Source organism: Heptranchias perlo, chromosome 11 (assembly GCF_035084215.1).
Source record: "Heptranchias perlo isolate sHepPer1 chromosome 11, sHepPer1.hap1, whole genome shotgun sequence".
Taxonomy (NCBI): domain Eukaryota; kingdom Metazoa; phylum Chordata; class Chondrichthyes; order Hexanchiformes; family Hexanchidae; genus Heptranchias; species Heptranchias perlo.
In genome coordinates, this window is record NC_090335.1 from 29,346,910 (window position 1) to 29,372,592 (window position 25,683).

The following is a 25,683-nucleotide window of genomic DNA, read 5'->3' on the forward strand; positions in this document are numbered from 1 at the left end:
TAAGAAAGGAAATTACAAACTTTTAAGAATACACTGGGTGTGGGCATGGAAGGGGAAGGAGTCAAATGACTCAAGTACAACAGTTCGCTGTGGCGTAGTTAGATGCTCAGGAATGTTGAGCTTTGCATAAAAGGAGACAACTTTCTGTTGTGATGTAACCAGTCTCCACTTTAGGCTATATAATTGTAAAAATTTTTTAAAAACAATTTGGGCAAATCTGTTAACGGGTAAAACAACAGATGATCAGTAGGAGATATTCAAAAAAGAATTTAATGTGATACAGAACCAGTTTATACTCATAAGGAGCAACAGCTCTACTTGCCAAATAAAACAGCCATGGACGACAAAAGATGTAAGGGACAACATAAAACTAAAAGAAAAAGAAAAAGCATACAAAAAATAGCACAGATTTTGGCAACTGGGTGAGATACAAAGAACAGCAAAGGGTGACAAAACATAATAAGGGCTACAAAAAGGGAGTATGAAAAGAAACTTGCAAGAGATATCAAAATCAACACAAAATCTTTTTACAATTATATCAGGAAAAAATGGGTGGTCAAGAACAATGTGGGCCCACTAAAAATCGATAATGGTGACATTGTAAATGAAAATAAGGAAATGGCACACGTTAAATAATTACTTTGCGTCAGTATTTACAGTAGACGCAAAGGATAGCATGTCGGACGCCCCAAGGAAACTAATTTTGAACCAGGGATGGGACTCACCATAATTAATTAACATTAAATGAAGAAAATAATGGCACTAAAAAGAGTGACAAATCCCCCAGGGCCAGATGGTTTCCAACCCAGCATTTTAAAGGAAGCAGCAGAGAACATTGCAGAAGACCTAACTATAATCTTCCAAACTTCTCTTCATTCATAAAATTAGAGCCAGGACTCCGCTATTTAAGAAAGGCGAGAGAGGGAAACCAGGGAATTATAGACCAGTTAGTCTACGTCAGGAAATTACTAGAGTCTATAATTCAAGGATAGAGTGATTGAACACCTTGAAAATTTTCAGCTGATCAGAGAATGCCAGCATGGATTTGTAAAGGGTAGGTCATGCCTTACGAACCTGATTGAGTTTTTTTTGAAGAGGTGACTAAAGTAGTGGACAGGGGAATGTCTATGGATATTGTTTATATGGACTTACAGAAGGCATTCGATAAAGTGCCTCATAAGAAACGGTTAGCTAAAGCTGAAGCTCATTAAATGGAGGGAAAATTATTGACCTGGTTAGGAAATTGGCTGAGCGGCAGGAGACAGAGAGTATGGATAATGGGCAGGTACTCAAATTGGCAGGATGTGACGAGTGATGTCCCACGGGGATCTGTTTTGGGGCCTCAACTATTCACTGTATTTATTAACGACTTAGATGACGGGATAGAGAGCCACATATCCAAGTTTGCCGATGACACAAAGAAAAGCAGGTAGCATTGTAAGCAGTGCAGATGGAAGCATAAAATTACAGAGCGATATAAATAGATTAAGTAAATGGGCAAAACTGTGGCAAATGGATTTCAATGTAGACAAGTGAGAGGTCATCCACTTTGGACCTAAAAAGGATAGATCAGAGTACTTTCTAGAAGGTGAAAAGCTCGAAACAGTGGAGGTCCAAAAAGAGACTTAGGGGTCCATGTTCATCGATCATTAAAACATCATGGACAGGTACAGAAAATAATCAAAAAGGCTAATGGAATGCTGGCCTTCATATCGAGAGGACTGGAATACAAGGGGGTAGAAGTCACGCTACAGCTATACAAAGCCCTGGTTAGACCACACGGAGCACAGTGTTCAATTTTGGGCTCCGCACCTTAGGAAGGATATATTGGCCTCGGAGTGCAGCGTAGATTTACTAGAATGATACCTGGACTCCAAGGATTAAATTACGAGGAGAGATTACACAAACTAGGGATGTATTCCCTGGAATGTAGAAGATTAATGGGTGATTTGACCCAAGCTTTCAACATATTAAGGGGAACTGATAGGGTAGATAGACAGAAAGTATTTCTCTTGGTTGGGGAGTCTAGGACTAGGAGGAAAAAAAAAAAAAAAAATCGCCTAAAATTAGAGCCAGGACTTTCAGGAGTGAAGTTAGGAAACACTTCTATGCACAAAGGGTGGGAGAAGTTTGGAACTCTCTTCCGCAAACGGCAGTTGCTGCAGTCTCAACTGTTAATTTTAAATCTGAGATTGATCGGTTTTTGTTAACTAAAAAGGTATTAAGGGATATGGGGCTAAGGCGGGTATATGGAGTTAGGTCACAGATCAGCCATGATCTCACTGAATGGTGGAACAGGCTAAATGGCCTACTCCTGTTCCTATAGTAACGAGACGGGGAATAGAGGACTCACATGAAGCCTTCACAAGGAACTATTGAGACTGATATAGTTACAAAAGGAATAAAGAGCTAAAATGAAACCATCATAAATTGCCTGGTCACCAACCTAGGGCCATTTCAAGAAGTCACATCAGGATGCAATATTAAAATCCAATTAGAAAAAAGCCTTCTTGGAGATAAGGGCAGATTACACAATCCCAACTTCACAATTTACAAATACTCTTGACCAGCATTGTTCAACTCCTTTTTTTTAAAAAAAAGAACAGTATTTATATTTAAACATAAAGCCCACTGTGACTGTGAATTGAAATACAAGTACCCAAAGGGAAGACAATCTCCAAACACCATTTAACAGAACAATGGTATAAACGGTTCACAGGGCACACTCCAAGTAAAATGAGTAAAACGTAAACCCGCACTGCAAATACTGAAATATTGAAAAGTTAGCTTCTTATTTTACCTTTGATTGCCCAAAATAAAAACTTACATTTACATAGCTCCTATCTCATAGGAAAAACAGCTTAAAGATTTGCTTGTTTCTTCCCCTTTGCTGTCCCTGCCCATGTACCCCCCCCCCCCCCCCCATTAGTGGCATAGCCTTTGGCTGCCTTGGTCCAAACCCTCCATACCTTTCTTTCCACTTATTAAAAAAATCAAAACCCACCTTTGGATTTTTAAAAAAATGTTAAAGGCACTATATAAACGCAAGTTATTGCTATTATCTCACGTCTATTTTGAATATAGACACATTAGCCTGTTCCTATTTTCAATCCAACTTCCTTGAAATGACTGTCTTGGAGATAAAGATCCGTCCTTGAGGATTTATTTGTTTTGAAACCTTTTATTCTCTAGGGGCTCTGAAATCATTAATTCTAATTGGTTTATCACTTTTAGGGAGGGCATTTTGCTCTTCCCTAGTGAAGTAACCATTTATATAATCAATTAAATACGCTAAAGGGTGCTACTACTGCTTTACACATCTCGATTTATGTAAGCGGAAAGAAAGCCTAGGTGGAGTACTTTTTGTTCAGATTACTCTCCCATCCTATAAAAGTAAAATATAATCTGAAGACTTGTTTGAGGTTTTAGGAAATGTCATTTTTTTTTTACTGCATGGAAAGCCTTGATTTAGGTCCACTTTTCTGCAACACACTTCAGTGACTTAAATGGGGAAACATGGGATCGTGACTGCAAACCAGCCAACAGCCTGGTTCTGAGGGATTGGCTTTTAGGGTCTCTTGTCAGCAAGAAAAAGGATTTTTGAAAAAAGTCAAATTCTAGCTTGTCTTATTATTTTACTCTGGTAGAATGAGGACACTTCGAACAAAAAAAACTCTCAAGACTTTGCTTTTTCTTACCACAATCACAAAGAGTTTGCAATATACAGGCAGTACTTCTTGTGTTGCTCCATAATCTCTCCCAACTCTACACATTATAAAATTCTACTCATCAGGAAAAATCATTTTGGCATGGATTAAAAAATGTTCTTTCCAATCTCTAAAGAATTGTCAAGCAAGTGTAAATAGTGTAATTTATTTATTGCTGAAGAAAACGACTCAGATCCAGGTCATAACAGAGATGAAGCCGTAATAATCACAACAAATTGCTTGCATGATTCAAATTAAGTCAATTACAATAAATTCAAAAAATAAAACAGCCATAAAACAGGAGGATTTCTGTTTCATTTTGAGGCTGACCATAACATAGCTTTTTTACTCAGTCAATCCTTCAATATTGTGGTGGGGGGAAAAGAAAAGGATATTCAACTGCTAAGCATAAATGTATATACAGAAGTAAAGAGAACATGTTAAGCAGGAATTAAAATACAGTTCACTTATTAATTCTGGTACCAACAGAACTGCACTGTACACAGAACCAAGAAAATGTGTTTATTTACCAGATGAAACTGGAAAGTTGCTATTATGTTAACTGAATTACAATTTGGGATTTAAAAAAAATGTTTGACACAACACTAAGAATTCAGAAGAAATTTAATGCAGTAAAAGAATACTTACCGCTCTGCATGGCTTTTTTTGAATCAGAACAAAAAATTCAGAAAGTCTGAAAGCAGAAAAAAAAACGTAAATATAGCTGTACTTGTATGTAAATAAAACTCTACTACAATATTTGGAATTAACCACTCCAAAATGAGCACGGACTGGTACAACACTAATATCGGAGTAGTTTCTACCTTTACCATAGAAATGGATAGTGATCAAAGTACTGCAAACTGACATTGCCCTTCTTTGCCCCTCCCTCACCCCACTGATGCTGAAACTATCATCCATGCCATCACTGCTGTCCTACTACATATTCCCCTCTTCATCACTAGCAGAGTCATCTGGAATTTCCTCCCTAAAATCACTTAGTAATGCTCTCCGGCAGCTCCCTTGGCCACCTCCCCTAGGCCCTACCTACTGAGGTCTGATCTGCAGCTGTGAAGTGCTTTGGGACATTTTGCTACATTAAAGGCAAGTTGTTCTGGTATACAAGATCTGGAATACATTTTCCGTACCTATGAGCTTAAAAAAAACATAAGAGAAACAACTGAGGGCTTCAAGCATGTGATCAATCATACAGATAACCCCAATGTATTCTCCTGAAAGTACGGCACAATATATTGTGCAGTGACATTATAAAATGTAATATTTATCTAACTTTTAAAAACTATACATTTTGTATATCCTAAAAGGACTAACAGACCAAACATGCCATCCAAAGGAATTTTTCCTTGTGGTAGGCAGTTTCCTTTCCCCAGTGACATGATTCAAAAAAGTTAATTTTGAAAAGAGCTGGAAAGGTCATTTTAAAACTCAAGGAAGAGAACTTGAATCATACATAATAAGGCACAGAGCAATCACCTTAGTTTGAGAATGCTACTGCTAAGTTTGCCTTTACTTTTTTTTTTAAAAAAGGTACTTTATCCTCACTTGAGAGAATTCTTGCATTTAATTTTTTAAAAAACTTTTTTCCTCCTTCTTAAAGTCAGTCTAGTCCACCTGGCCATACCTCCCCCAAGATCCACTGAATGACTGCAAGTCAGGTTGACATGCTAACTGAAGAATGGAGTTAAGATTGCAGTTGGACAGGATTCCACAGCAGCAGGTTGTGCCCAAATTCAAAATGTCAGCCTCAATAAAGTGTTACACGTCTGACTAATCTGTAACTGGAAGACACCATAGTAAAAAAAAAATCACAAAATTAATGATTCGACTGTCAGAGTTGCTAATTAAGGCATGCTTTTAAAGAACATAGTTAAAGAAATTTTGCATTAGGACTTTTAAGCACCTGCTCGATGAAATTGACAGACATTCATTTCAAAGAAACACTTCCCAGGTGGCATTTTACTGGATACATCAATATTTTCTATCATTACATAAGGAGAAAAATGTGCAAACTGGAAACAGTGTGTTAAACTTAGTGTAAATACCATCACGTTTTTAAATTATTCAAGTGTCATTCTAGAGCGCGAACACACACACACACGATTTTCAATATGGCCTAAATTCAAAGGTGGGGGTGTAGTGGAAGGGAAGAGATTTTGTTGCTACAGATATTTTGGCTGAATCAAGGCAAGAGTTGTTGGCACTTGGAAATGAAACACTTTCCTACTGCGGGCACCTAGTGTCAGCATCAAGCACTCCCAAGTCTGCAGTGGAAGCTGGGCCTAAAGTATACAGCACCTCAAGACAACATAATTGCATGTCACAAGTAATGAATTACTTCAAGTATAGTCACTGTTGTTAAGTTGGCAAACCGGCAGCCAATTTGCATACAGCAAGATCCCACAAACTGCAAATTAGATGAATTATCAATTAATCTGTTTTCTGTAATGTTGGTTGAGGGAAAGATGTTGGCCAGACTCCCACCGGGCAAGCTCCCTGCTCTTCTTTGACAGTGCCTCAGGATCTTTTACATCCACCATAACATTTCGTTTTAACATCTTGTTCAAAAGACTTCTTACAAAGCAGCACTCCCTCACTGCAGTTATAGGAACATAGGCATGTATAGGGCTGGAAAAGATCAATTCAGTTCATCTAGCCAGCCCTAACATTCAAAAAACAGAATACACAGTTCACTACACAGGAGCAGTTTGATAGCATGAACCCTAATTCCACTAGGAATTGGGTTAAGGCCATTCAGACTGAATTCACCAGCTCGAAGTCATGAAATGACAATGCAATAACCTTCTGCAGCATCCAGTTCCCCCAAATCAAATAATTTATCATTTGTAAATAGATTCTTCATAGACATAGTTGAAATGTGCCAGTTACCAGCATGCTAATTTCTCTGAAGGAACACAGATAAAGTAAATAACTTTGGTGCATATTTTACAAGTGCTTCTGGAGAGGGCACTTCAGTGTTTACTAATAGCAAAAGACCAGGTAGTTCCCAGTTTGGCAACTTCCAAAAAAAAGTCATCTGATGACCTCAAACATCCAAAGTGGGCTAAAGTGCATTGATAAACCAGATTGGAGGATGTTTTATCCTCAGTCTAATCTTTGGTTGGTGCAAAATGTTAGTTCACAATAAATTGTACATAAAATTGAACCAATGAATAACTAACCACGCAGCTAGAAAGAAACTAAATCAAAGAGTACCCTGTCTTTCAGCCTCTGAACTTACTGTTATTTCAATATAAATAGTTTAATTTTTAAAGATCTGCACCTTTTGCATCCAATATTAACTGCTTTTATGTACTCAAATCTTTTTGTTACATGCTTTCATTTGTGTTTTGAAGAACTTGTCATATTTTAGAAACAGGTATGGTTTCAAATTGAAGCACTCAAGACCATCAGCTTAATAATTGTAAACAATTTTACAACACCAAGTTATAGTCCAGCAATTTTATTTTAAATTCACAAGCTTTCGGAGGCTACCTCCTTCCTCAGGTGAACGATGCGGAACGATGCGCATCGTTCACCTGAGGAAGGAGGTAGCCTCCGAAAGCTTGTGAATTTAAAATAAAATTGCTGGACTATAACTTGGTGTTGTAAAATTGTTTACAATTGTCAACCCCAGTCCATCACCGGCATCTCCACATCATGACTATCAGCTTAATAGTCAGTGGAGTCTGACTGAAGAGGAGGTGACAAAGAATGACAAACTACTGGCATCAATACATTAAAAAAATCTAAACACTAGCAGCCCCTCTTTCCTGTGCCGCACTGCATTGTGTGGCACTTGGCCACAACAACAACTCCTCACCTTTGTAGGTGTTTCACATAAGCAGAATCAGACAAATATTGACACCGATCCAAAGAAGGAGTAACTAAAAGCTTGATCAAAGAGGTAGGTTTTAAGGAGGGTCTCAAAGGAGATAGGAGAAGTAAAGATAAGGAAGGATTTAGGGAGGGAAGGCACAGCCGCCAATGGTGGGGTGAAGGGAGTGGGGGATGCACAAGAGGTCAGAGTTGGAACGCAGAGTTCTTGGAGGGCTGGAAGACGTTACAGAGATAGGGCAGGGTGCGCCGTGAAGGGATTTGAACAGGAGGATGGGAATTTTAAACTGGCGGCACTGGAGGACTGAAAGCCAATGTAGGTCAGTAGGCAAGCCGTTTCAGGGAGACTGATTGAAACATGGAGTTGTGAGAAAGACAGGCACGGATTTGGGAGGCAACAACACGTTCAAGGACTTTGGAGAGGAAAGGGAGGTTGGAGATGGGGTGGTAGTTTGCAAGGGCAGAGGGGTCGACGGTGGGTTTTTATGAGGGGAGAATACTGACTGCAGTTCTGAAATGGAGGGTGGACAATACTGGACGAGAGGGAACCATTTCCAATGTCAGCTGGCATGGAGGCCAGGAAGGGAAGTTGGGTGATCAGCAGTTTAGTGGGAATGGGATCAAGAGAATAGGAGATGGGCCTCACTGTTGAGCTCAGAGGGCATGAGGGAAGACATGAGAGAAGCTAGAGAAATAAACGGGTTCAGGGCTCGGGCAGGGGGGAAAAGCACAGAAGAAGCTGAACAGATAGTCTCAATCTTAGTGACAAAGAAGTCCATGAGCTTTTTGCACTGTTGGAGGTGAGGGCATGGGGGCAGGAGAGAGGAGTTTAAGGAGATGGTTTGAAATGGAGAAATGAAGTCAGGAATAGTGAGCGGTTTTGGTAGAGGAGAGCAAGGCCAGGGAGTGCTTGAAGTGGTTCAGCTAGATCTGGCGATGGAACATATCTGCCAGTTACGCGGCAGATATGTTCAAGGCTGTGCCCCTTGGACATGAGGGAGTGAAGATTGGGGCCATACCAGGGGGAAAGATCCGGCTGGAAAAAAAAAGTACAGGTTTTGCTTGGGACAGAGGAATCAAAAGCAGAGGTGAGGGAGTGATTGAGCAGATCAACAGCTGCAGAAATATTGTGGCAGTTGGTCAATTTTAATGGTGGCATGATAACTGCCTTTGTGGCTGATCTGTGACCCTGACTCCACATATCTGCCTAGGATGCAACAAGAGGACAAAAAAAAACCACACACCCTTCTCAGAGTCATAGGGGATTAAATTCGATAACCCCCGAATCCGTGGGGGTTGCAGTGCAGGCAGCACATGAAATTCGTGGACAGAAGGAGGGGCATCCTTTATCCATAGGGGCTAGAGGCCCTCCAGACAGACGATCAAGAGGCAGTAGGGGATGAAGTCAATGCCAGGTGCATTACACCACGAACATGGATGCAGTGCAGGAAGAAGTTCAATGCTTTGACACAAGCGGTCAAGGTGAGTGAGGTCAACTGTCATCTCCTACCAACTGCACCGCTAGCTGTGTCCACTGCTCCACATACTTCACCCCCAACCAACAAACTCTTTCAACCAGATGCTTCCTCTCATTACCACTGTTGCAAGCCACACACCCACAACCCACAGGTCACACATACTAGCAGCTATTCAACCATGACAGGCGCATCACCCAAACATCCGACAGGACACTCACCAACACAAGTCTCGTTTTCTTGCAGGAGAAGGTGGCGCATAACAGGAGGCTGTAAGTGGCAGTGGCTCCGTGGAACATGAACCTGCTGTCCTCTCAGGATGACAGCATTCCTATCCTACACCTGCCAATGCCCTTGTTGTTGTCTACAGGGAGTGGGCTGGCTAGCTGACAGAGTACTGAAACTTTATTATAGCAGCATGGGAAGATAGGAACTGGAGTAGGCCATTTAGCCCCTCGAGCCTGTTCTGCCATTCAATGAGATCATGGCTGATCTGTGACCTGACTCCACATATCCGCCTTAGCCGCATATCCTTTAACACCTTGGGTTAACAAAAATCTATCAATCTCTGATTTAAATTAACAATTGAGCTAGCATCAACTGCCGTTTGCAGAAAAGTGAGAGACCTCCAAAAACAGGTACTGCAGGAAACTGAAGGAGGCAAAACAGCTGCATTAGCAGCCAGAAGCAATAATCCAGCAACTAACCTGGAAATCCTGCATGATCGCTTTAAATAGCGCTGGTGGGAGGGGGCTCCTCCATGCTGTTTACGACCTGTTCAGCTGTGCGAGGTTAAGACAGTGCGTTGAGTTCTAAAATCATATCTATCCCTTTAAAATCAGCATTGCATACTGATCTAACACATATTCTCCTCACTTTACATGCTGCCAGTGTTCATTATCTGCACGTGTGCAAAAGCCTTGACCAAGATGGCCTCTGGCGCACGTCAAGTGTACATTCTGGACGCCATTTTGGGTCCTTAGGAGGCCGTGTAGCGCCGACAAAAAGGGGAGCTACATGGCTCAATTTATAGCCTATAGTTCTGGATTGTTACTGAGTGATGTCTGGCGGAAGAATGCATATGCGAACACCAGACAAGATGAGATGTGGTTGTGGTGACTCCCCACAGATACTTGCATCCAGGGTCACATATCAAAACTGTATAATTGGGGAAGATAGTAGAGGACTGCTGCCACCCAGTAAACCAGACTTAGCCATTACCTTTATAAAAGGAGAGGAAATGAAAAAACCCAAGTAAAACGGCATTAAAACGTTTATGTACAATACGTTTTATGGTACTCCATACTGACTAAAGGCAGTAAAATCTCACTTATAAAAAGGTTAGATACTGATATAATTATAGGACCCTTCTCCTTGATGTATCAGCTGCATGTACAAAAATGTTATCTAACATAAATCATTGATATAGAGCACAGGAAATTGTAATTATGCTCATTACAGATTCATAGTATGTGACAGCACAGATACAGGCCATTTGGCCAAGCCTGTGCTAATATTTTTCTCCACAAGAGCCACCTCGTCTAAATACAATCTCTTGTTCGTTCCCTACGCCATTTAATATTCCTCTATTTTCAGACAACTAATTCTCTAAAAGGAATTCATTGAGTCTGTTTCAACAGTTCGTGGCACAGAATGAAATATCCTTACCACCCCCTGTGTAGAGAACTATTTTCCAACCCCATTCTTCTTATTTTGTGAGATTATCTTAAAGTTCTGCCCTCTTGTTGCTATCCTACCAACGGTGAAAATAGTCCACCACTATTAACCTTATCATAAGTCTTCAAGATTTATGAAGGGTTATCAGGTGTAGTAAGAAAAGCCTAGTTTCTCAAGTCTCTCCATTACTATCCACACAACCCTGCTAAAATCCCAGGTAGATGAAACTTACCAGAGAGAAAAGTGTGAAGTGATGCATTTTGGTAGGAAGAATGTGGGGAGGCAAAATAATCTAAATGGTACAATTTTAAAGGAGGGTGCAGGAACAGAGAGACCTGAGGGTGCACATACACAAATCTTCGAAGGTGGCATGACAAGTTGAGAAGGCTGTTAAAAAAGCATATGGGATCCTTGGCTTTATTAATATAGAGACAGAGTACAAAAGCAAGGAAGTTATGCTAAACCTTTATAAAACACTGGTTAGGCTGCAGCTGTTTAAGTATTGTGTTCAATGCTGGGCACTAGGAAGGGTGTCAAGGCCTTAGAGAGGGTGCAGAAGAGATTTACTAGAATGGTGCCAGGGATGAAGGACTTCAGTTATGTGGAGAAACTGGGATTGTTCTCCTTAGAACAGACAAGGTTAATGGGAGATTTGATAGGCAGTCAAAATGGTTTTGACAGAGTAAATAAGGAGAAACTGTTTCCAATGGCAGAAGGGTTGTTAGCCTGAGGACACAGATTCAAGGTGATCGGCAAAAGAGCCAGACGCTTTTAAAAAAAAACGCACGAGTTGTAATGATCTGGAATGCATTGCCTGAAAGGGTGGTGGAACTGCTGTACCTACTATGTTACTATGTAAATCTACACTGCACTTTTCCCATAGTTTAGGCATAACTGACTATGTAAATAATGCCCCAACAATATAAATCGAAGGTCTACTTACAACACTTCAGAGCTAGAAAATAAAACATTTTAACATTTGCAGATTTAATCAAATAATAAGACACATTCTGTAGGCCAGTGACTCCTTGAGAATATTCGACATTATTGGCATTGTTCCACTAGTACCTTTAAATTCTGTTATCCCTACCCTAATTCAAAAGATTTTAATTTTTAAAAAAATCACATTTGCCCAGTTGTAAAGAATTAAAGTTCAGCAAGAATACCAAGTATAGCACTCAACTAGTACTTCATTTTGAACAATTAAAAAAGTCACTTCACTTTATTAGAGATAGAGATAATCTGTGCTTCTAAAATTTGAAATTTATTACACCAGATATTCTTGCTCAGCAAGTATTAATGGTTAGTAAAGCTATCTTTCTTGGTAACTACTTTATTGGAATCTGTGCAGGCAAAGTGCTGTAATCTTGTAAATCATCACCTTTGGCAAAACAGTGGCACAGCATGTTGCTGGCCACAATTCCCATTATACATTGCTGACCCCAGTTGACGACTGGATAGAGGGACCAAAAATAGGCTAACGACTTCCCCACTGGAACAGGAAAAACAAAACCAAAGACAGATTGGTTGATCTATCCCAGATCTGCAGCAGCTGGCCAAAGAACAAAACTGGCAAATATCTGAGAAAAGGTTATAATGAATGCTACGTGGCACATGGGAATTATGGAGAGGGGGAAAAAAAGTGTACCTACATTACACGTTCTCTGCCTCTTGTCCAAAGTCAAAGCAAAATTCAATAGAAAAAGCAACTTGCACTGTGCCTTTAATGGAGCAAAGTAAACTGTTCCAAGGCACTGCATGGTGGGGTGAGGGGGAGTGAAAATGAGGAAGAAAGAAAATCAGGCTTTCAGCAGGAGCTGGAAGAGTTATAAGGCTACAGTAACAGAGATACAGACTTCAAAGCCAAATGCCAAATAGAATTGCTGGTTGACAGTTAAGATCAAAAGAGCTATTCAATGGCTTTGTTGGAAAAGTATATAATGCAGTTTGGTCCTAAGGCATACAGCACAATTTGATTCTTGATCTGTGCCAAGTTAACCAAACTTAGGAGGTAGCAATGGCAACATTACAATAGTAAACAATTTTACAACACCAAGTTAGTCCAACAATTTTATTTTAAAATCCAACATTATAATAGTCACAGCTACCTTGGAGATGAAGGTGTCTTGTCAGCCAAGACCGCTGTTCCCCACTGCTCTTCAGCAACCCCCATTAAAATCAATTGTGAACAGTAGTTATCAGGCTCAGCCGTCAGACAGTAGTCGGCATGGAACATTCTGGGAGTCCTGCAGGGAAAAGAGAGGGTGGATCTAATCGGGCAGTTCCCCGACCAGACGGTCGATTCCATGTGGCAGAACGTCTCGACACTGGAACTAACCAACAGGCACCAGGATGTAGCCTGGAAGGTGGTGAGAAGGGCCCTCCCTGTGCGGTCCTTCCAACACACATGGAATCTCAGCACCACCGTGAGCTGCCTGCGAGGCTGCTGCAGGGACGAGAAGACCATCATCCACCTCCTGATGCACTGCCCCTTTGCGCAGATGTGTGAAGAGAGAGGTGATGGTAACTGTCTTGGTTCATCCCCAACAGTTCGATAACACAGGACATTGTGCTCTACCGGCTGTTCCCCAGGATGCACAGAGACAGGTATCAGCTGCTGCTGGAAAACCATCAACTCGGTGAAGGCGGCCTTCTGGTCCGCCTGAAACCTGTTGGTCTTCCAGCTGAAGGAGCTATCCACGACAGAGTGTTGCCAACTGGTACACTCCAAGGTCCACGAGTACGTGCTGCAGGACGCATTGAAGCAAGGTGCGGCCTACGCAAAGGCTCTATAGGGAAAGGTCACCCCACTTTGTAGTGTACAAAATGTATTAGAAGAAATGAACTGTGTTTTGAATTGTAATAATGGGGTCATAGTGTGCACGATCTGCATTGTATTGGTTTGAACTGTATTGCTTAAAATTATGTTCTTTTACATTGAAGTGTTTTTCATGAAATAAAGTATATTTTGAAATATAAAAAAAATTAGGCTCAACCGTAGCAATCCTCACAGTAAAATAGCCTTCCAACACGCACAGCTCAAGACACATGTAATAGGTACTTGGGTACTGAATAGCTGCTGTTCCTGTACTGTACCCCAAACACTACATCACCACCTTTGGAAGGATAATACACAGGAAGAATGAGTACCAATGCAATAACACCCCAGATGATGTTTATAAACTACTCAAACTTCACTTTACAAGCGCAGATCAATCCCACCTTTAGCAATAATACAACTTTAAACACACTCCTGGTCAACGCACTTTCCGAAACAAAACAGAAGCATGCCCAAACACAAATTGAACCTAGCATTTAGCAATACATGCAGCGTCAATGTTTTCGGCAGTGATTAAATCGACCAGCTGCGGTTTCCTAATCTCAGCTCGAGACAAAAAAAGGAGTTTTTTTTAAAAAAAAGAATGTTCTAGCATCGACTTAACTCGCATGATCGACACTGCACTAAATCACGGCATTCATCACTCGGTAACAGTACAGACCAAGCAGAGTGAAGGGAACATTAGTCACCGTCAACTGCAATTCATCACAGCATGGTTTCTTTTCATATTAACATTAGATTATCGATGTAAGAGCAGAAACTGTTCGTCCTAAGGTCCAAAAATATGTTACAGAAAACTTACCTCAGTTTAATTCTCCACCCGCTCAGCTATTACCGCCTTCGACGCAAAGTTTTCATCGCCTACTCAGAAAGCACATGCGCACATCAAAGCACGGCTCAGCCCTCCGCTTTGTCACGCACATCCTTTAAAGGGACAATATCAACCGACTATAAAGGCAAAACCCTTAAAGGAACAGGATTTTTTCACTCTCACTCATATCGTTTTTTTTTTATAAATGTAACCTATTTTGATGTACGCCACGCTGATAAGCACAATCCCATTTGCTTACAGGAGGGATTTGTGATTTGTTTCACTTTTTTATTACAGATCTCACTCCTAACATTAGGCACTAAAGGTGTTACATTCATTTTGAACAAATAAATAAGAGTATGATGTAATCACATTTCTGAGGTTTGTTGTGATTTTTTTCAAGCTGGGGAATGTCCTTGCTGGGGACCAGAAGACTATACCTCCCAAAGTTTAAAGAGGCAAAATCTGGAAGGAGCACAACAATAACTGGGAGTGGAATCAATGATGCCAAACACAATCAATACTGTAAAATCAAAATAAACATTTGATTACAATTTTTGCAATATTCAGAGGTAAGAGTGAGAAGAAAGAATATAATGAAGCCCATGTCAGTACAGTCTAAGAAAGAGGTTCTGCTGAGGGAGTATGAGCAGCGAGCGGTTAAATTACAAAGCAGAACCTCAAAGGTAATAATCTCTGGATTATTACCTGAGCCATGAGCAAATCGGCATAGGGTAAATAAGATTAGAAAGTTAAATTCATAGCTCAAAGATTGGTGTGGGAGAAATGGGTTTCGATTAATGGGGCACTGGCACCAGTACTGGGAAAAGTGGGAGCTGTACCGTTGGGACGGTCTTCATCTGAACCGTGCTGGGGCCAGTGTTCTGGCAAATCATATAACTAGGGCGGTAGAGAAGGCTTTAAACTAAATAGTGGGGGCGAGGGATCAAGTAAGGGAAGATGTGATAAATTAAAGAAAGAAGACAAGGCAAGAGAGCAAGGTAGCAATAAGGGAAATGATAATCAGAGAGTGGCAGGAAGGGACAGAGCATGCAAACTTAAGAGTGCGCCAGCAGATAAGGCTAGAGGTTGCAAAAATAGTAAAAAGACAGCACTAAAGGCTTTGTATCTGAATGCGTGTAGCATTCGTAACAAAATGGATGAATGGACAGCTCAAATAGAAATAAATATGTATGGTCTGACAGCAGACCATACATATTTATGTATATATGTATAGTCTGACATGGCAACAAGATGACAAAGGCTGGAACCTGAATATTCAAGGGTACTTGACATTTTGGAAGGACAGGAAGCGAGTAAAAGGTGGAGGGGTAGCTCTGTTAATTAAGGATGACATGAGTATATAGAGAGAAATGAACTTAGTTCTAAAGACCAAGGTGTAGAATCAGTTTGGGTAGAGATAAGAAATAGTAAAGGCAAGAAGTCACTTGTGGGAGTAGTTCATAGGCCCCTTAACAGTAACCACACTGTAGGACAGGGTATACAGGAAGAAATAACGGGGGCTTGTGAAAAAGGAACAGCGATAATCATGGGTGATTTTAATCTACATATAGATTGGAAGAATCTGATTGGCAAAGGTAACCTGGAAGATGAGTTCATCAAGTGCTTTCAGGACAGTTTCTTAGAACAGCAGATTCTAGAGCCAACCAGAGAGCAGGCTATTCTAGATCTGGTAATGTGTAATGAGACAAGATTAATTAATGACCTCATTGTAAAGCAGCCTCTAGGTAGCAGTGATCACAGTATGATTGAATTTCACATTCAGTTTGAGGGAGAGAAGAGTAAGTCTAAGACTAGTGTTTTAAACTTAAATAAGGGCAATTATGAGGGCATGAAGACAGAACTGGCTAAAGTGAACTGGGAACTTAGGTTAAGGGATATGTCAGTAGAGATGCAGTTGCAGACATTTAATGAGATATTTCATAACACTCAGCAAAAATACATTCCAGTAAGAAAGAAAGACTCTAGGGGAAGGACATACCATCCGTGGCTAACTAAGGAAGTTAAAGATAGTATCAAATTGAAAGAAAAAGCATACAATTCCGCAAAGATTAGTAGCAGGTCAGAAGATTGGACAGAATATAAAAAACAGCAAAGAATGACTAAAAGAATAATGAGGGAGAAATTAGAGTATGAGAGAAAGCTAGTTGGAAATTTAAAAACAGATAGTAAGAGTTTCTACAGGTATTTAAAAAAGAAAAGAGTAAGTAAAGTGAGCGTTGGTCCTCTAGAGAGAGTCTGAGGAATTAATAATGGAGAATAAGGAAATGGCGGATGAATTGAACAGATATCTTGCGTCCGTTTTCACTGTAGAGGATACAAATAACATGCCAGAAATAATTGTGAATCAAGAGGTGAAAGGGAGGGAGGAACTTAAAACATTTACAATCATCAGGGAAAGGGTTCTAAAAAAAATATTAGAACTAAAAGCTGACAAGTCCCATGTCCTGACAAACTTCATCCTAGGGTCTTAAAAGTAGTGGCTGCAGAGAAAGCAGATGCATTGGTATTAATTTTCCAAAATTCCCTAGATTCTGGAAGGATCCCATCAGATTGGAAAATAGCAAATGTATCTCCTCTATTCAAGAAAGGAGGGAGACAGAAAGCAGGAAACTACAGGCCAGTTAGCTTAATATCTGTCACAGGGAAAATGCTAGAATCTATTATTAAGGAGATTATAGCAGGGCACTTAGAAAATCTCAATGCAATCAAGCAGAGTCAACACGGCTTTGTGAAAGGGAAATCGTGTTTGACTAATTTATTAGAGTTCTTTGAGGAAGTAACAAGCAACATGGATAAAGGCGATCCTGTAGATGTGGTGTACTTGGATTTCCAGAAGGCTTTTGACAAGGTGCCACATCAAAGGCTACTACACAAAATAAGAGCTCATGGTGTAGGGGGTAACACATGAGCATGGATAAAGGATTGGTTAGCTAACTGGAAACAGAGAGTAGGCATAAATGGGTCATTTTCAGGTTGGCAAGATGTAACGAGTGGAGTGCCACCTCCATCAGTGCTTGGGCCTCAACTATTTACAATCTATAGCAATGACTTGGATGAAGGGACTGAATGTATGGTTGCTAAATTTGCTTATGACACAAAGGTAGGTAGGAAAGTAAGTTGTGAAGAGGACATAGGGAGTCTGCAAAAGGATATAGAAAGGTTAAGTGAGTGGGCAAAAATTTGGCAGATGGAGTATAATGTGGGAAAATGTGAACTTGTCCACTTTGGCAGGAGGAATAGAAAAGCAGTATATTATTTAAATGGAGAGAGATTGCAGAACTCTGAGGTACAGAGGGATCTGGGTGTCCTAGTACACGAATCACAAAAGGTTAGTATGCAGGTACAGCAAGTGATTAGGAAGGCAAATTGAATGTTGTCATTTATTGCAAGGGGAACGGAATATAAAAGTAGAGATGTTTTACTACAGTTGTACAGGGCATTGGTGAGACCACATGTAGAATATTGTGTGCAGTTTTGGTCTCCTTATTTAAGAAAGGACATAATTGCTTTGGAGGCAGTTCAGAGAAGGTTCACTCGACTGATTCCTGGGATGAGGGGGTTATCTTATGAGGAAAGGTTGCACAAGTTGAGCCTGTATACATTGGAGTTTAGAAGAATGAGAGGTGATCTTATTGAAACGTATAAGATCCTGAGGGGACTAGAAGGGGTAGATGCTGAGAGGATGTTTCCCCTTGTGGGAGAGACTAGAACTAGGGGCCACAGTTTAAAAATAAGGTGTCTCCCATTTAAGATGGAGATGAGGTGACATTTTTTCTCTCAGAGGGTCGTGAGTCTGTGGAACTCCCTTCCCCAGAGAGCGGTGGAGGCAGGTTTCATTGAATATTTTTAAGGCTGAGTTAGATAGATTCCTGATTAACAAGGGAGTCAAAGGTTATAGTAGGTAGACGGGAAAGTAGGGTTGAGGTCACAATCAGATCAGCCATGATCTTATCAAATGGCAGAGCAGGCTCGAGGGGCCGAATGGCCTACTCCTGCTCTTAATTCATATGTTCATACAAGAAGTGCAATAAAACCCGGCATCTGTCTCCAGAATCATTGTAGTTTGCTGCATACAAGAGTAACATTGAAGAAAGGCTTGCTGCTTCTGATGAACTCGATTCTTTTCCCTCAGTCTGGTTCAGCAAATTCTGAGTCGAATACACCGTTGCGGTTCAACAATAACTTTATTAGAGTCGAACTTGGAACTTGGTCTGCAGCATTGATCTGGACTCCCGATAGAGTCCCACCTATGCTGGCAGAACAAGACAAAGAACATACAGAAAATACACACGTTTATACAGCTCAATAGGGGTTGGAACATTGTTAGCATGAGGGTCAATACCAATCATAAGCCTGGCATAGGTTGGCCATGAGGGGTTACCTCACTACAGGCCAATCATGGACAATACAGTTAGCTGATCACGCCGCAGTGACAGACATAGATGAATGTCTCTTCATCTCCTAGCTTGGAATGTTTTCCCCCAATCATCCCACATCCTTATCAGCTAACCTGGAATGGTCTCTGGCTTCACTAAGCTCATTATTTCTATTGATCACCCAGCTGCACAGAGACACCTACACCAAACTCCCTACTCCCTAATGGCAACATGTCAATGATGAGCATAAGCAGACCCCAACATCTAACGAGTTACTCATCTCACTATTAGCCTTGAAGGGGCCATTGTTCTAACCTAGGCAGCTTCTAATTAACCCTTGCTTGTCCTATTACTACTTTTCTACTTTGCCACTTAGACATTCTCATTCCCCCCTTTTATCATTTTATGATAACTAATCGTTGTCCACTCAGCAATTCTGTCTTGCAGAGCCTATTAGATTCTTCATCAACATCATACCTTACTACATGCTCTGTTTCCTTCTCGTCACATACTTTGACTTGTCTGATAACTAGCATCTTTGGGATCCTACGATTTGTCTACCGTACCGCGGATTTTGATGGAAACAACAATTATGGCGAAAATAAGTATTGCTGCAATCAGAATAACTAATCCATGCATTAGATACAATTCCCATGAGCCACTGAGTAGCCAGTCTAACCAACCTTCTCCCAGGGTTTGGTGTAGTTTCGTTACAGCTTTCTGTATATGCTCAGCCAGATTAGTTATGTTTTCTGAGCTATCTGGTATGTAAGTGCAGCACTCTGATCCAATCATTGCACACGTGCCACCTTCCTTGGCTAGGATATAATCAAGGGCCATCCTATTCTGGAGGGCTGTTGTTCTCATAGCCACCATTTCCGCACTAATTTCAGATAGGGCTTCAGCTGTCTCATTAGCTACCTCCTCTAACATCGAAGCCACAAGACGAATTTCGTTGATCGACGTGGCCACCCCATATCCAGGGAACAAAATAGCGAAGTATCGCTCCGTTTCTGTAATTGCCCTTTTGGACCGGTAATGGTGATGATCTGCTAGGGAAGGCAAGTGATGGATATATGGTACCACATATCCCAAATAGCAGGACCCAGTCCATTTCTGAGGTAACCATGGGTATGCCTTATGGCCGCATATGAAATACGTACCATTGTGGGCTGTCAGATTGGAGGGTAATTCCGTGAATGCGGGCACCCCGTCCGGTCCCAGAGATTGTTTCCCCCCTTCGACTCTGTGCTCTAATACTGATCCATTTCCGCAGCCGGTCCATTGGATGGTACTGGCGCTGGCTTCCAGTGTCACATTGATGTATTGAGTACAACTGCTCCAGCCCATCACCTGCCCTCCTGTGGTGTTTTTGGACAGGCATATTATCCCCTGAGGCCTTGACATGTTGGTGAGAATCAGGAATGGGGGCTTATGGGTACGATTGTAATTGGGTTGGTACCACCCCTGAAATTTGATCCCACACTTGGTGTGGTTGGTATATTCCTTCCATTGTTCCCCTACTGGAATTGGCACTGTTAGATCGTTTGCTCGCACATAGCCATTGTCCCTAATACCGTTCCCATCAGTTTCATTCTGATTTATCACCCATTCCGCCATTTCTGGGGAAGTTAGGGGAATTGGTTTAAGTGGGATGCCTCCCTTACTGTGAATGGGAATGTGACTACAGACCCAGCACGCACTCTGTCCCTGATACCTTGCATACTTATAACTCATATATAGGAAAGTGTTGACATGCAGTTCGCGCTTTTGGTGTGGGAGATCTCTCTTACGTCTCTGTGGCAGGGAACCCTCTAATCTTGCATAGTCAAAAATATCGATAGGGGCTAACCCATTATGCTTTCTCTCTTGGTTAAATCTCAAGTACCAATCGTGCCTCTGTGTATCTCTCTCTTGTTGACACAACTCAGGGGACCTTTGTCCTTCACGTTTACAGACATAATCATATTTGCAATCAGTCCAATGGCAGGGTAAGGCACCATCTGATCGACCTCTCATCTCTAGTGTACGGTGGGGCTGCCTCAGGAGCCCGGTACAGTTGCCCATACGGGTGACGTTCCATCTTCCAAATCCCTCTGGGTCATCGTCGTTGCACCGAAGTACGTCTCCTTGGCATAGGTGGTGTATGAGCTTAGGCTGGTCCTGCCGACATGTTCTCTGTTTGGTCACTCCCTGGGTCAGCAAGAGTCCAAGGCAGAAGATCCAAGGCAAGACTTCCATGGCTGGTCACGATACCTGTATAGGGAAGATTTCTTAAGAGAAAAGAGAAGTTAGCATCTTAAATTTGACTGATAGTTTTACAGTGGTGGAGGTGAACCCAAGCACTCTTCCCCTCTACTTTCACAGCGGTAGGGGTGGTGAGTAGAACCTGATAGGGCCCCTCCCAACGAGGTTCCAGTCCTTTCCTTGTCCAATTCCTGATTAACACGTACGTGCCCGGTTCGATTTTAGATTGACTGGCTATAGGAGGAAGTTCGACGTAGGCAGCTCGTACCCGAGAGTGGAGGCTTCTCAATGCCTTAGTTAATGACAAAATATAGTTAGTCATTTCTGTTGTCATGTGGTGAAAGTGGACGGTTTTCGGAACATTTTGATTCCACGGGGTCTTGAGGGGTCTCCCATATATAATTTCAGCAGGACTTAACCGTGCTATCCCAGCCGGAGTAGTACGTATCTGAAATAAGGCTATAGGAAGAAGTTTGAGCCAAGTAGTACCAGTTTCTGCCTGCAATTTAGCCAGTTTATTTTTCAAAGTCTGATTAGCACGTTCAACCAACCCAGCGGCTTGTGGTCTGTAAGCACAATGTAGCTGCTGTTTAATGCCCATCTGGATGCAGAATTCCTTGTTCACCTGACCCACAAAATGAGGGCCGTTATCGGAACTCAATTGATTTGGAATTCCGTACCTAGGGATGATCTCTTTCATCAGAACTTTTACAACAGTGGAGGCTTTGTTATCCGTTGTCGGATAGGCCTCTATCCATTTACTAAATACACCAACAATGACTAGAACATATTTATAACCCTGACATCTTTCCAACTCAATGTAGTCCATTTGGAGGGTCTCAAAGGGACCTTCCGGTAAAGGGGTCTTTCCCCATTCGCAAGGCACTCCCTTTCCAGGGTTGTGTTGTTGACAAATGAGGCAACGACTACTGATGCTCTGGGCTAGGGCTTGCAACCTAGGATGCCACCATGTAGCCAGCAATGTATCACTAGTAGCCTTGGCACAACAATGAGTTGCAAAGTGTACACATTCAATAACCCATAATGCTAATTCATCTGACATACAAGTCTGCCCCGCAGGGGTAACCCACAATTTAGATACACAGTCATAAGTACAACCAAGTTGTTCCCACAATTGCTTATCACAGTCAGGAGCGTCCTCCTGTAAGTTAATGACGTCTTGGATGGTTGGCATTGGCTTTTCAGAGGGAGACTTGCTTTTGTTTGAGCTTTTAGTCTGACTCATCATTCTAGGGACAACCACCCTCTGTGTCTGGGATGCTTCCTTAGCTTCTTGATCAGCATATCTATTCCCTATATCTACTGGGGTCTGTCCTGTCGTGTGGGCGGAGCATTTTATAACTGAAATCTGTCTTGGTAACATAAGAGCTTGCAACAAATCTGAGACTAACTTCTGATGGGAAATCTGCGTACCTGCAGAAGTCAGAAACCCTCTGTTTTTCCATAACTGTCCAAAATCGTGAACTACTCCGAAAGCGTACCTGGAATCTGTATACACATTAACCCTTTGGTCTTTTCCGAGGACACAAGCTCTTATCAGTGCAAACAGCTCCGCTTGTTGGGCAGAATATGGAAATTCAAAAGCAGCAGATTCGACAGTTTTACCGTCCTGGTCCACTATTGCATATCCTGAAAGTTTCTCCCCAAAGGAACCAATAGAGGCACTCCCATCTACAATCATAGTTTTGTCCGGATCTTTTATTGGGATATCAGACAGATCGTCTCTGACAGAAGTGTCTTCCTTAATCAAAGATAAACAATCGTGTCCTGGATCAGTCTGTTCAAGGGGTGGCTCTGTGAGAAAACATGCTGGGTTGATGGTAGTACAATGTTTAAATCGCAGCTTAGGATTATTCAGGAGATATATCTCATACTTATTTTGTCGAGCCATGGTAAGATGTTGAATCTGCAGCTGGCCTAATAATGCAGTTACCGAGTGTGAACTGTATACAGTGATGTCCTGTTGTAATGTCAGATTAGCAGCCGACTGCAGGCTATTGTAAATGGCCGTTAAAATCTGAGTACAAACTGGATGTCCCAGTGCCACCGGATCTAGTTTCGAAGAGTAGTACGCTACCGGTCTATGCTTGTCTCCATGTTTTTGAGTTAAAACAGCAGTCGAGCAATCAGTGAGGATAGTACAGTACAACTGAAATGGTCTGTCATACAGGGGTCTCCCCAATGCGGGTGCTTGTGACAAAGCTTCCTTTAATCTCTTAAATGCCCCTAAGGCGTCGGAATCTAGTTGAAATTCGCCCTCTAAGCTGGTATACGGAGTTAATAATTTAGTGTCCAAAGCAATGTTAGGGATCCACTGTCTGCAATAGTTCATCATTCCCATCCACTGCCGTACCTCCTTTGCAGTGCGAGGTACAGGGAATTGACAGATTGGTTCAATCCTGCTTCTTTCCAAGCTCCGCTCAGTTGCTGAGAGCATGATACCAAGAAACTTAACCCTCTGTTGGCCCACCAGTACTTTCGAGTGGGATACTATGTATCCTAGTGAGGATAAGTAATTTAGCAGTTGGGCAGTGTCTTCCCGGTTACTCTGCTCATCAGGGCTGGCTATCAACAGATCATCGACATACTGGACTAGTGCAGACCCTTGTTTTAAAGTTAATGTCTGTAATTGCTCCTGTAAGCATCTAGAAAATAACGTTGGGGAGTTAACGAAGCCTTGTGGCAGTCGGGTCCACGTATATTGCTGTCCTTTGTAAGTGAAAGCAAAAAGATACTGACTTGATGGGTCTAGCGGCAAGGCGAAAAACGCATGTTGGAGATCGACTACTGCAAAGACTTTGGCTGTTGCAGGAATTTGAGCCAGAATGTGGGCTGGATTGGCCACTAACGCATGTAGCGATTGTACAATCGCATTAATTGATCGTAAATCCTGTACTAATCTGTACTGATTCAGCTTTCCTGGCTTCGGGACTGCCAGGATGGGCGTGTTACACGGGGACTGACATTTAATCAAAATACCTTGCTTTAATAATCCAGCGATCAGTTTGTCAATGCTTGGTATTGCCTGTTGCTTTAGTGGATATTGTCGAATAGAGGGTAATACCACATTGTCCTGCAGAGCGATATGAATAGGAGTCATTTTAACACATCCGACCTGTGTGGGATCCTCTGCCCACACTTGTGGATTGACGTAGTCTGGTTTTTCATTGCCCACATGGTGGCGCAATTGTGCCCTGTTAACCCTTGGTGTCTGATAAAACAGAATAGTCCGGCCGTCTGACAGGGTCTGTTTCTGTCGGTTATCTGGATCAGCTTGTTCCACTGTTTGTTTTACCATGGGTCCTAGATCTCTCGCATGATACGGGTAATTCACTTCCCGGGTGATATGTGGGACTCCCTTTATTTCAAAGTATCCTGGATCCCATCCCATTGTCTTCGCAGCACCCCGAGTGATGTAACCTGTAATAGGTGCTTCCTTCCACAACTCTGAGGGGATCTCAACATACTCTGCTCTCCCTTCTGGTCCTGTAACCATAGCTCGACGGATAACTTCTCATTCCGTTCCTACATAGCTTCGGTAAAAGTCCTCCAATTCCTTATTTCTCCCACTCCTATCGTAGGCCAAGGTTACATGAAGGGAACCCTCATCTTCGAAGTCTAGAGACCACCATTGTGGGGTGATGGAAACGTAACACTGCATTTTAGGGGCCCATGGTTTCACAGTCAGTCCTTCGTCCCCGCACTCAATGTTCAGGCGGAATGCACATAGCAAGTCTCTAGCCATGAGGTTACAGTCTAGTCCACTTGTAATTACAAATTGGTGTTTTACTGACTCATTTCCAAATTGTACTTCCACTGGTTCAGATATCGGGTATTGGCTCACTTGTCCCTGAAAACCAGACAGACTCTGTTTTTCCCCGGACTCAGGGAGATTGAGTTCCGATCGGACAGATGACATGGTTGCTCCGGTGTCTACTAAGAATGTATGTGGGTTTCCTTTAATCATCAGTGACAGAACGGGCTCCTGCTCTGACTGGATCCCGTTTACCACAAGCTTAACTAGTCAATACTGGGGGAACGGATTGTTTTGGGAAAAGTCCGTATATCTTCCTCGTCCTCGATTCCCTTGCCGATTCCTTTGCCCACCTCCTCTTTGCTGCCCTTGCATATGGCCCCCTTTTCCTTGTCTACGGGAGGGACATTGCTTGCTCCAGTGGCCTTGCTGACCACAATTAAAACAGGCATCTGACCCTGTTTTTCTCCCCCCTCCTCCTCTCACTTCAAAATCACGTCTCGGGGGAACGTAGGGTGGGCCGTAATTAGGAGCGGTCGGTCCGTTAGGGTGTGTAATGTACCCATTCCCTTCTCCGTCAACCCATCCTGGGACACAATACTGAGGCTCCATCTGATATCCTGTTCTGTCTGGGGTGTGTTTCGGCTCTTCCTTTTTTACCACACACTCAGTTTTGACTCTAACGTGGGCTTAACCTTCCTGGTGCTTATTATCCGTCCAGTAGTATTTCACTGCCCTATCCATCTGATTGGGAGTATTCTCTCACCAGTTCATATTATTAGTCTTAATTGCTTGAGCAACCTGAGTCGGCAGGCAGTTCAGTAGCGTAGCGCAGTACAGTGGTGAGTTTCTTCCCTCACGGTATGCTACATCTTCTGACTGATTCTGGTATATTTC

The 25,683-nt window shown here is 42.0% G+C and overlaps 1 protein-coding gene across 1 annotated transcript in view; it reads right to left on the minus strand.

The window, feature by feature from the left end:
• Positions 1 to 14,445, minus strand: part of LOC137326922 (transmembrane gamma-carboxyglutamic acid protein 1-like) — a 29,792-nt gene extending 15,347 nt beyond the window's left edge. The window contains exons 1-2 of the mRNA XM_067992305.1: positions 14,356 to 14,445; positions 4,356 to 4,401 (exon numbers count right to left, since the gene is read on the minus strand). Of these exons, the coding sequence (XP_067848406.1) occupies positions 4,356 to 4,365 (10 nt within the window). The 5' untranslated portion in view covers positions 4,366 to 4,401; positions 14,356 to 14,445. The remainder of the gene's footprint in view (positions 1 to 4,355; positions 4,402 to 14,355) is intronic.
• Between the last annotated feature and the right edge of the window lie 11,238 nt (positions 14,446 to 25,683).